The sequence below is a fragment of the Marmota monax genome, unplaced genomic scaffold (assembly GCF_021218885.2).
Source record: "Marmota monax isolate L192 unplaced genomic scaffold, Marmota_monax_Labrador192_F-V1.1 WCK01_AAM20220418_F8-fsc00020, whole genome shotgun sequence".
Taxonomy (NCBI): domain Eukaryota; kingdom Metazoa; phylum Chordata; class Mammalia; order Rodentia; family Sciuridae; genus Marmota; species Marmota monax.
The window spans coordinates 5,859,340-5,871,732 of NW_026692912.1; the positions used below are offsets into that span (position 1 = coordinate 5,859,340).

The window sequence follows — 12,393 nt, forward strand, 5'->3', positions numbered from 1 at the left end:
TTACACTGGATCTGTAGATCACTTTGGAAAATATTATTTTAGTAATAATGAGTCTTCCAATACAAAAATGCAGAATATCTTTCCATTTAGTTAGGTCTTCTTTGATTTCAACAGTTTTGCAATTTGTAGTGTATAAGTCTTGCAACTTTGTAACTGCTAGGACAAATTTATTCCTAAGTATTTTATTCTTCTTGATGCTATCTTACATGGAATTTTTCTTTTGTACTGGGAATTGAATTCAGGAATACTTTACCACTGAACTACATTCCCACCCCTTTTTAGTTTTTATTTTATATAAGATCTTGCTAAATTGCTTAGGACTCCTTTTCTGAAAATTGTTTACAGTTAGTCTATAGAAATATTACTAGCTTTTGTACATTAAACTTGCATCCCATAACTTCGCTGAATTCATTTATTAGCTCTCTTTCTTTTCTTTTTCTTGGGTTGTTTTCATTTGTTTGTTTGTTTGGGTTTGGTTTGGTTTAGGATTTTCTTGTCATTTATGAACACAGATAATTTACTTCTTCCTTTCCAATTTGAATCATACAAACTATCAAATATGACTCAAGAAGAAACAGAAAATCTGTACTGACCTGTAACTATAAATATATATATTTATATATATTAAAAAATCAAAAATTTTTTTAAAAACTAACTTCCCAAAAAGGAAAATCCCAGGGTCCAGTGGCTCCACTATTGTATTCTACCAAGTATTTTAAAAATCAACACCAATTGTCTAAATAGAAGGGGAGAGAACACACCCCAATTCATTCTTTGAGGTCTTATTTCCCTGATACCAAGACCAAAGAAATCACAAGGAAGCTATAAACTGATATCCCAGTATCTATTCGATGGAACAGAATTAGGAGATAAATTTAAGCCTAGAGTAAGATGGTGAAGGTATACTACTGATCCTGCCAAGTGAAAGCAGGTGGCTTATTTTTCTCATATTATTGAGATAAAAAGAAAAAAGCAGTCACCCACTAGATGTGTCATGTTTGCCTTGAGGAAATGCATATTGTGCAACTGAGTTGTGAGCTAAATCCATCATTTTTTTCATGAGTTGCCTTTTTTTTTTCTTGAAAGAACAACTGGCAGACAAGTTTTAGCTTTTCAGACAAATATTTTTCTTTCGATCTTGTTTCCTCTATTGTTTGAATTGGTTAATTTCTGTTGCTCTATCTTCAAATTCACTGATTTTTCTTCTGTAATCTACATTCCATGATTGAATCCATCAAGTACATTTTTTCATTTCAATTGTATTTTTCAGTTGTAAATTTTCTATTTCTTTCATAACTTACCTTGTATTTTGATATTGATCCTCTATCTTTTCATTCATTTCAAGAATGCTTGTCTCTACTATTTGGAGGATAATTATAATAGCTGTGTTAGAGCTTTAATTATTCCAACATCTTTGTCACTTTGGGGTTAGTATTTATTGTCTTTTCCCTTGTAAGGTGTTGAAATTTTCTTATTTCCTCATATGATGAGTGATTTGGAGTTGCATTCTGGACATGTTTGACATTGTGACTCTGGGTCTTATTTATAGCCAATGAAAAATTATGATGTGTATGTGTGAGAACAAACAATTGACCTAATAGGTTCTGATCACAAGCTTCTACCCATCTTATATAAGCCATGGTTTCACTGTCACCTAAGTTTTCAAAAACTTTGCAGTGTTTTTCAAATCTGCCCTGCATACAGGCTTCTAGTGACATATTTGGAACTTAAACATGACCTACCCCACAGAGTCCATATCAGATCCATGCATGTACAGCTTGAGGATATCCCAGAAGTTCATATACAACTTTATAGGATTATTTTCTTGAGCCTCTTCCTCTCCATGGTGTCTCTTCCACTTTCTACCACCCAAAAGCTCCCCTACTTGGATCCCTAGCAAAAAACTAATACTTTATTCCTTGTTTGGCAGTGCTCATCTCATAATTAATTCCAGGCTAGCATATCCAACAGACTCCTTGATATCTCCACAGTGTATCTCAAAATCATGAAAAAAAATTCAATATGTGTAAAATACAAATCATGATTTACACTTCATCCCAAACTGGGTCCTCTTTGAGGATTCCCAGTGCCAGTTAATGACACCATCAGCTTTGTCTACAACAAACCAGAAACCTAGGAGTCATCTTTAATACCCTCACCTCTCTCACTATCTATATCCAGTCCTGTAGACCTTGCCTCTTCAACCGTTAATATTAATTTTTAAAAAGCTTTCAAATCTATCTACTACCATTTTTCCCACTGCCACCATGCTAGTCCAGACTTCCAACTCACCTGGACCACTACGGATCTCTCTCATTGGCTCACCATGTGTCAAATCCCACCTTCCATAATCAACTCCTACCTTCATAATCAATTCTTTCAATCAAGGAAAGCCAGTGAACTTTTCTATCAAAACACGTGTTAAAAATCTGCTCAAGCTGTTTCACAAGCTATTCCATGTGCTTACTGTCTTAGATTTATGTGGCTTGGTCTTGTCCTACCCCAACAGGCTCATCACCTGCCTCTCTTCCTTCTTTTTCTCATGCCTCTAGCACATTGGCCTTCTTTTGGTTCCACATGCCAAAAGAAGTTCTTCTGCCCCTTTTCCAGGGAGATTCCATCCCTCCCCACATCATCTTCTCTTCCTCTGTATTTCAGTCCAGTGATTACTTTCTAGTTCAGTGGTGCCTTATCAAAAGAGAGGGGGATTTGTGTAACCCAAGTCAGTCCATGGGTTTCTGTACATGTTGTACAGAAACTTATCCATGAATAACACATCTCCTTTCTCATATATCCATTGAAATAATTTTTTAAATTTCTTTCCACAGTTTTTACTGGTACACCATGGTTGTACAAAATGGTGGGATTTGTTACATGCACACAATATGACAATTTAGTCAATATCACTCCCCAGCATCTCTCCCCTCCCTCCCCTCTTTCCTCCCCTAGGCCCTTTCCTTCACTGATCTCCCTTTGATTTTCTTGAGAACCCTGTACCTCTCTTTTCCTTTTTCTCTCTAGCTCACACATATGAGAGAAAACATGGGACCACCTTCTGAGTTTGACTTGCTTCACTTAATAGTCTCTAGCTCCATTCATTTTCCTGCAAATGACATAATTTCATTTTTATTTATGGATGATTTATGTATCTATACCACATTTTTTAAATCCATTCATCTGTTGATGAGCACCTAGGCTGGTTCTATAATTTGGCCATTGTGAGTTGTGCTACTATAAATGTGGGTACACATGTATCACTATAGTATAATGATTTTAATTCTTTAGAATGAATACCAAGCCATGGTGTAGCTGGGTTGTATGGTGCCTCCATGCCTAGTCTTTTAAGGAACCTCTATATTGATTTCCATAGTGGTTGTACAAATTTATAATCCCACAAACAGTATAAAATGTTCCTTTTTCTTCACATCCTCTCCAATATTTATTATTGTTTGTATTCTTGATAACTGCCATTCTGACTGGCATGAGGTGAAATCTCAGTGTAGTTTCAACTTGCATTTCATGTTGAACATTTTTCATATATTTGATGGCTGGCTGTAATCTTTTGAGAAGTGTCTGTTGAATTCATTTGTCCATTTATTAATTGGGTTATTTGTTTTTGTTTTTCAGTGTTTGGGTTTTTTTTTTAGTTCTTTATATATGCTAGATATAAATCCTCTATCAGAAGAGTAGCTAACAAAGATTTTCTCCCATTCTGTAGGTTCTCTCCACATTCCTAATTGTTTTTTAATATTTACTTTTTAGTAAATATTAGGTGGACACAATATCTTTATTTTATTTTTATGTGGTGCTGAGGATCGAACCCAGTGTCTCACACATGATAGGCGAGTGCCACAACTCAGCCCTAGTTGTTTTCTTTGCTGTGCAGAAGCTTTTTAATTTGATGCCATCTCATTTATTAACTCTTGGCATTATTTCCTGAGCTTTAGGGGCCCTATTGAGAAGATCATTGCCTGTATCTAAATGCTGGAGTGCTGATCTACATTTTCTTCCAGGAGTTGCACAGTTTCTGGTCTAATTCCTAAGTCTTTGATCCATTTTGAGTTGACTTTTGTGCAGGGTGAGAAATAGGGTCTAGTTTCATTCTTCTACATATGGATAACCAGTTTTCCCAGCATCATTTGTTTAAAAGACTGTCTTTTCTCCAATGTATGTTTTTAGCACCTTTATCAAGGATCAGATGCCTATAGAAGTGTGTTTGTCTCTGTGCCTTCTATTCTGTGCTGCTGGTCTGTGTGTCTTTGTTTATTCCATGAAGTTTTGGGCACTATACCTCTACAGGTATTTCGATGACTCCATGTTGCTTTTTTGGCTTAGAATTGCTTTGGTTATTTTGGTATTCTGGGTTTTGATTTTTTTTTTTTTTTTTTTTTTTCAAAATATTTATTTTAGTTTTCGGCGGACACAACATCTTTGTTTGTATGTGGTGCTGAGGATCGAACCCGGGCCGCACGCATGCCAGGCGAGCACGCTACCGCTTGAGCCACATCCCCAGCCCGGGTTTTGATTCTTCCAAAGGAATTTTAGGACTGTTATTCCTAGTTCTGTGAAGAATATCATTAGGGTTTTGTTTTGTTTTGTTTTGTTTGAGGTGCTGGGGATTGAACCCAGGGCCTTGTGCATGTGAGGCAAGCACTTGACCAATTGAGCTATATCCCCAGCCCATGTCATTGGTATTTTGATGGAGCACTGAAATAAGTTCTAAAGTTAGATAGTGTAGATAGCTCTATAAGGTATAGCTGTTTATACTGATGAGAATAAAAGAGTACTAAAAGCCTATCATGTCATAATTATTATTTTTTAGGTTAGGAATCAAGTTTTAAGGAACATGTGGCCCAACCATTCATGAGATACTTGAATCATGTGTACAAACAGACCAAGTATTTATTCTGTTCTGAACACTCTTCCAGAGCTCATCAGATCCAACCAGTTTTAAGTACTTGTATTATATTTTCATTCTGAGTTCATTTCTCCATCTTGATCATTTTGTACCAAATATAGTGCCAAAGGCCTACAACAATAATTTCTAGTGGGTTTCCCTTGTTTAACAATGTGTCATTTCTTTTGGGAAAGTAAAGGTGATTTAGTCTTTAAGGATTCCATGCCAAGAACTAATGATGATAATTTCATTTTTTAAGTCTAAGCAGACACCCTCACCACCACTATCACCTAACTACCACTAGCAATCATTTTCAACACAGAAATTGTCAAATACCTAATTGAATATCCATCAATAGCTTAATACATGTTTATTTTTATTCATCAGATGTTCATTGAGCACTTCACCTTTCACAAAAGGCATACATTGAATGTCTTTCTGTGCCCAACATTGTGCTAAGTCTTAGGTATACTGTGGCAAGTGAAATTGAGATGATTCTTGCCTCAATGAGACCTACTGAGTAGTGAGCGAAATACCACCAAAAAAGTAAACCCAAAATTTGTTACTGAATTACAAATTGTGATAAATTGTCTTAGTAAAAGAAGCAAGAGAGGGGACAATGCAGTCATGGAACCAAGAGAATTGAGGTGTGCCTGAAGCAAAAGATATAAATGGTGAGTTATCAACCTATGAAAGTTCTTGCATGTGATCATAAGGACTTTAAGTACCAGGGCAATAAAAAACTGCTAAGGGATTTAGGCAGAGAAATGACATGATCAGATTTTTCTAAAGCATAAAACTGATCATATAATCATGCAGGAATCAACTCATTGTCAGAGATAGTCATGCTTTCTCTGCTGAATATATCCCCCTCTCTTACTAATACCTGAAAAGGATCCCTTAGGTGAGCCCCTGTACAAGTGACAACTGTAATTAGTATTGGTTGAGATGGAACCTAATCCAAATGAAGTAATGCAGAGTTTACCAATAATTAGCTTTATGATTAATATAATATATAAATGCTTTTATATTTACATACATTTATTTGTTATTCACAGAAACTTTATGAAACATAGTTGTAACTACTATCTTAGCTAAGAGCTGCTGGGGAAATATCTGCCCAGGTTCCCACCTGGGTCCTCTTCTGACATCAGAGTCATTTCCAATCTATTTTTTTGTTTGTTTGTTTGTTTGTTTGTTTTTTGTGCTGTTCTGGTTCATATACCAATCTGAAACACTTGGTTCATGTCAGTTTTCTCAGTTCTTTATAGCAAAACAGACAGATGATGGCAGAGGTGTCCAGCCCCTAAATCCCCACATTCACTCTCCAGGTAAAGATTTCAGCTGTCTCTACAGCTCTGGCTATCCCCATTTATATCTGGCACCACACATAATAAATTTCAAAGTGAATTCTACTCTAACATAAAATTCAACTCCAATCTAATAAAACCCTAGTACAAAATTCAACTTCATGATACTGAAATTGCTAGGGAATGATTGTGGCAGTTGGATCGGGAAGATCAGGGTATCTAAAGAGAAAATAGTTACTTTAAGGATAAATGCTTCCTTGTCAGCTCTCTTATTATTCCAAAACTATCATTCAGGGCTTATTTCTATCCCCTACTATCAAACATTTGTTGAGAACAACATCTGGCATTAAATTTGTCCCCTTACTCCATCTCCAGAATTTTGCTGTGATTATTTCAACTCTCTTTCCATGTGGGCTATGCCTCTGTGAACACACAACAGAAGTTCTAGAGCTAAGGGAATGGACACAGGGTTAAACAATCCCAAACTCAACATCCAATACTAAAACTTTTTAAGCCTTTCATATTTTGAAATTTATCAAGTTGTACGTTTCTCCATTCAAAAACTTCCTCCCTTCTCTGCTCTACAGTGGGTGGCAGGCAACTGAGAAAGCACAGTGGAGGTAGAAAGAACGAAGGGAAGAGTAAAACAAGAAAGGATAAAGAGAGAAGCGAGAACAAATTCTATTTATTTATTTATTTATTTATTTTTGGAATGAGAGCTTTTTGCCAGAAACAAAGTAGGTCATCTCATAACCATTATCAGAATTTCTTCGGGCTCTATTATAACTGCAAAGTATTGGGGAACCATCCTAGAGCTACTAAATCAGAATATCTGGCACTAGGGCCCCAAATCTGCATTTTAAACAAGCAATATTTTTATACAAATGAAAGATTTAAAACAGTTAATTTAAATATTATCTTGGTGATATTTTATATTTATAAAGCAAATATATCTCACTTCCCTGGTTTATTTTTCGCATAATTTTCACAGTAGTTCTTGCTTCTCATTAAAGTGATTATTTTAAGCTAACAAATGTATTAATTTACCAAACGACTGCTATAAATACAAAAGGTACAAAATTCCAGGAATCCTTGTACTGTGAAGTCAATTATTCTATGAAGAAAAAATACAAACATGAATGAAAAAGACCTGATTCATATATGAGAGGAATAGTGTTGTAGAAACACATACAGTTTGCACAAATATGCTTAGAAAAAGACGAACAGCAGCCAGGAGTGGAGGCACACACCTGTAATCCCAGCAGCTCAGGAGACTGAAGCAAGAGGATCACGAGTTCAAAGCCAGCCTCAGCAACTTAATGAGGCGCTAAGCAACTCAGTGAGACCCTGTCTCTAAATAAAATACAAAAAAAGGGCCAGGGATATGGCTTAGTGGTTGAGTGCTCCTGGGTTCAATCCCCAGAACCAAAAAAAATCAAGAAAAAGGTGAACAGAAGGCATCAATGACTGCCTTGCTCAGGAAGATAGGGAGTTTTAATCAGGAGTTTTGAATAACAAAGGTAGTTAGGGAGCTACTACCATGTAGATCTGATCAAGAAGTCAGAAGGATATTGTCCTCTCAGTTCTGCAGCTGTGTGATGCTAAGCCTTTTAATTTTTCTTTGATGTTTTTCTCACTTCCATAATCAACACCAATCTTTATTGTTCATTCTTTTGAAAGGATTCAAGCAACAAAAATATACAAGTTTCTTCAGCACTAACATTCACTGGCTCCACATTTATCCAAGTTTCTTTCCAGAGCAAACATTTGATAGCTCAAACTTCACAGCCATGAAATACCAGATAGGAAATATTCATAAATGCAAATTGGAACCTCCTCTAGTCCGTTAGCAATTCCTTTGTGTACATATACTCCGCAGGAAATCATAAAGCTAAGGTTCAAGGCAGAGCTCTAAGTGATTGTATGTGTCTAGAATTTCTCCAGTGAATTCTGCCAGGGGCATATCCTTGGTAAAACAAAGGCATCCAATCAGAAAAGTTCATGTTTGATGCGATAATATCTTGCCCAGCAATTTTTTCATAGCATCTTTTACTTCCTTATTTCTTAAGCTATAAATTATGGGGTTTAACATAGGAGTAAGCACTCCATAAAGCAATGAGATGATTTTGTCTATTTCTTGTGAGTTTGATGAAGAAGGTCTTAGGTACATGGATAGGGCAGCCCCATAATATAAGATCACCACAGTCAAATGTGCACCACAAGTAGAAAACGTTTTGTGTCTCCCCTCTGCTGAGCTGATTCTCAGAATAGTAGAGAGGATGAAAACATACGAGATGCAAATTAAGAGCATTGGAATGGGCAGGAGGAGAATGCTGACCACCAGCATGATCATGTCCATGAGCAGTGAATTTGTGCAAGCTAACTTGAGTACTGCCAGGATTTCACAAGTGAAGTGGTCAATGAGATTCCCACAGAGGGGTGTCTGCAGGGCAAAAGTGGTTTCCAGCAGGGCAGTCAGACAGCCCGTTACCCAGGAAATGGTGGCCAACTGCACACAGACCTGCCTGTTCATGATGATGGGGTATCTCAGCGGGTTGCAAATGGCCACATAACGGTCATACGCCATCACAGCCAGAAGCACACACTCTGTGGAGCCCATAGCAAGGGACAGATACATTTGTACAGCACACCCTGAAAAGATAATGGTTTTTCGGGATGACAGCAAGTTCACCAGCAATGTAGGAATAGATGCAGATGTGTAACAAATATCCATGAAAGAGAGATTTCCAAGGAACAAGTACATAGGGGTTTGAAGCTGTGAATCCAGGATAGTGATTAAAATAAGAATGCTATTACCCAGGAGGGTAATCAGATACATTACAAGGCTGAAGATGAAGAGAACAATCTCTAACCCTGGGTATTGGGAAAATCCTTCCAGGAAAAAAAAGCTCCAAATGGTGAAATTTTCTCCTTGCATTTCCTTTCTTTCACCTGTAGTTATTCTAGTATAATTCTCTTCCTTTCATCTGAGGACATAAAGAAATTAATAAAGTATAATGTTTGTTTAGTTATGAAAGCACTCTCAAACTTATTTTCACTATTTCAAACACAGTGTTCACAAGAAGTCATAGAATAGCATATGTATTAATCAAGGGGGGAAGCAGGTTTGATCTACATAAAAGTTGATTTTTCCACAATAAAATTTAGAAAACAATGAATCTGAAAACAAGAATAAATTTAATATTTTAATTTCAGCTCACAATCCTATCCTTAGCACAGTAGGCTTTCAATAAAGATTTAAAAGTGATGAATGAGAAAAAATATAAATGGACATTGAATAAATTATTGAGTACAAGTTAGAAAAGTAAGCCAGATAAGTGAAGGAAAGAAAGCTCATAATGTACAATAAATGTACCAATAATGACCTTCCCTGGAATAAGAGAATGAATGTTAAAATAAATAAATTACTGGATTTTAAACCAACACCTACATAGTTCTGGGTCTAAACGAATTCTGTCCAGCTGAGAACTTAGGAGATCTGTATACTGTTTCAGAAAGGATGATGCTGCTTAATGCATTGTGATTATATCTAAGAGACAGTTTATAAATCACATTAAAATAACCCACCTCGGGCTGGGGTTGTGGCTCAGAGATAGAGCGCTCGCCTACCATGCGTGAGGCACTGGGTTCGATCCTCAGCACCACATAAAAATAAAATAAAGATATTGTATCCACCTATAACTAAAAAATCAATATTAAAAAAATAGCCCATCCATTTAAACACTAACATCCATATATAGTTTATTCATTATTGAATACCATATCCTCGTAATTGTGTAAAATCAATAATGCATTTCTTTCAAAATTATTGACTGCCACCATCACTAAAAATATCAAAGAAATTTTCTAGAAATTATACCCAGGTAATACCCTTATTATTCACCAAGACCCATGAATATCCAGCAAATGCAGAAAACATACTCCCTTAGAAAAATTAGCATTTCTTGGAAAATAGGATTTAAGCTCCCATATTTTAATTAAGACACTTCAGGGGTTTGTGGGGTTTTTTACATGTCATATTACAAACAAAAAATTATTAAAAACTTACCTTGCTTTGCACATATATTGCTTGTTATCAACATCATACTGTTTCCTTCTCTGCTGATTCTCTCCATTCTATTTTCAAATACATGTTCTTAAAAACAACCTCCATGGTCACAATAGCCAAGCCCACTGCCATCCTCTTTTTGCTTTTTCATAGATGAGTCAGTCCCTCAATCATATGGTTTATGTTACAATATTTCAGTCTTCACTTTATTACCGCTGGCATTCTCTCCTTATTTCTCAATTTCATTCTTCTCCCAGTTCTCCATGTTTAAAATGTTGGCATAAATACAAACGTTGTGACAGTCTTATTTTACTACTTCACTTAAAATACTGCTTTGATATACTTTATAAAGTTAGCTGTGTACAAGGAAGAATGAATGCATCCATGTTTAAAAATGTTATTGTGTAAAATCAATAAAATCAATGCATTTCTTTCAAAATTATTGACTACCACCATCACTAAAAATATCAAAGGGTAGCAACTGAAATACTACGTAAATTTAAATCATTTGTTGTTTTGGGGGAATACACGTTGTCCCTGAACAATTTAAAGTTCAGCAGCTGAGATTTGAAGCTTCAGATCCTTCAGGGATAATGTCCTAAAGATCCAATTATATAAAACTTTTAGAGAGTCAGACAAAAAGCAAACCACACTTCCACCTAAAAATGTGCAAGAACCTCCTAAAAAGCAGGTTTTCTGGGCTAGGGTTGTGGCTCAGAAGTAGAGCACTCGCCTAGCATGTGTGAGGCACTGGGTTTGATCCTCAGCACCACGTAAAGTAAAATAAAGACATTGTATCCACCCATAACTAAAAAATAAATATTAAAAAAGAGCAGGTTTTCTATTCTCCCTTTCCCCCAATCACTAGTTATATTAAGATTTTTTTTTAATGATTACAATATAGAATACCTAACTGAAATACAGGGGGAAATGTCTCTGCAATTCTAAGATATAAGATTTTCCATTTATGAAATTACTTCTTAGTTTTCAGAAATTAAAAATGTTTATTCTTTTAAGCTACAAATAAATCACTTAACGTCTTAACAAGTGATCAAAAATTTTATTCAAAAGACCCAACAATGTACTGCCTTCAAGAGACTCATCTTATAGGAAAAGACGTCCACAGACTGAAGCTGAAAGGTTGGGAAAATACATACCACTCACATGAAATGTGGAAACAAGCAGGGGTTCCCATCCTCATACCAGATAAAGTAGACTTCAAGCCAAAGTTAATCAAAAGGGATAAAGAAAGACATTTCATGCTGCTTAAGGGAACCATACATCAACAAAACATAACAATTATAAATATATATGCCCCAAACAATGGAACATCTACGTTCATCAAACTCTTCTCAAGTTCAAGAGTCAAATAGATCACGACAAAATAATTCTGGGTAACTTTAACACACCTCTTTCACCACTGGGTAGATCTTCCAAAAAAAGCTAAACAAAGAAACTATAGAACTCAATAATACAATCAGTAACTTAGACTTAACAGACATCCTTACATCCATCAATGAGTGAATACACTTTCTTCTCAGCAGCACATGGATCCTTCTCTAAAATAGACCATTTATGCCCTTCAATAGATGAATGGATAAAAAAAAAAATGTGGCATTTATACACAATGGAGTACTACTCAGCACTAAAAAATGACAAAATCATGGAATTTGCAGGGAAATGGATGGCACTAGAGCAGATTATGCTAAGTGAAGCTAGCCAATCCCTAAAAAACAAATGCCAAATGTCATCTTTGATAAAAGGAGAGCAACTAAGAACAGAGCAGGGAGGAAGAGCATGAGAAGAAGATCACCATTAAACAGGAATGAGACGGGGGAGGGAAAGGGAGAGAGAAGGGAAATTGCATGATAAAGGAAGGAGACCTTCAGGGTTATACAAAATTACATATAAGAGGAAGTGAGGGGAAAGGGGGAAAAAAACAAGAGAGAGAAATGAATTACAGTAGATGGGGTAAAGAGAGAAGATGGGAGGGGAGGGGGAATAGTAGAGGATAGGAAAGGCAGCAGAATACAACATGCACTAGTATGGCAGTATGTAAAAAAGTGGATGTGTAACTGATGTGAATCTGCAAAAAAATGTGAATCTGTAAAAATGGG

General features: G+C 36.0%; 1 protein-coding gene across 1 annotated transcript; it reads right to left on the reverse strand.

Annotated features, from left to right (window-relative positions):
* Positions 1 to 5,887: 5,887 nt before the first annotated feature.
* Positions 5,888 to 10,930, reverse strand: LOC124097159 (olfactory receptor 2K2). The gene has a single exon (XM_058581625.1). The coding sequence runs from the start codon at positions 9,143 to 9,145 to the stop codon at positions 8,207 to 8,209; it is 939 nt and encodes a 312-aa protein (XP_058437608.1). The 5' UTR covers positions 9,146 to 10,930; the 3' UTR covers positions 5,888 to 8,206.
* Between the last annotated feature and the right edge of the window lie 1,463 nt (positions 10,931 to 12,393).

Coding starts and splice junctions, on each gene's coding strand:
- LOC124097159 (XM_058581625.1), bottom strand. CDS start 9,145: ATGCAAGGAGAAAATTTCACCATTTGGAGCTTTTTTTTCCTGGAAGGA.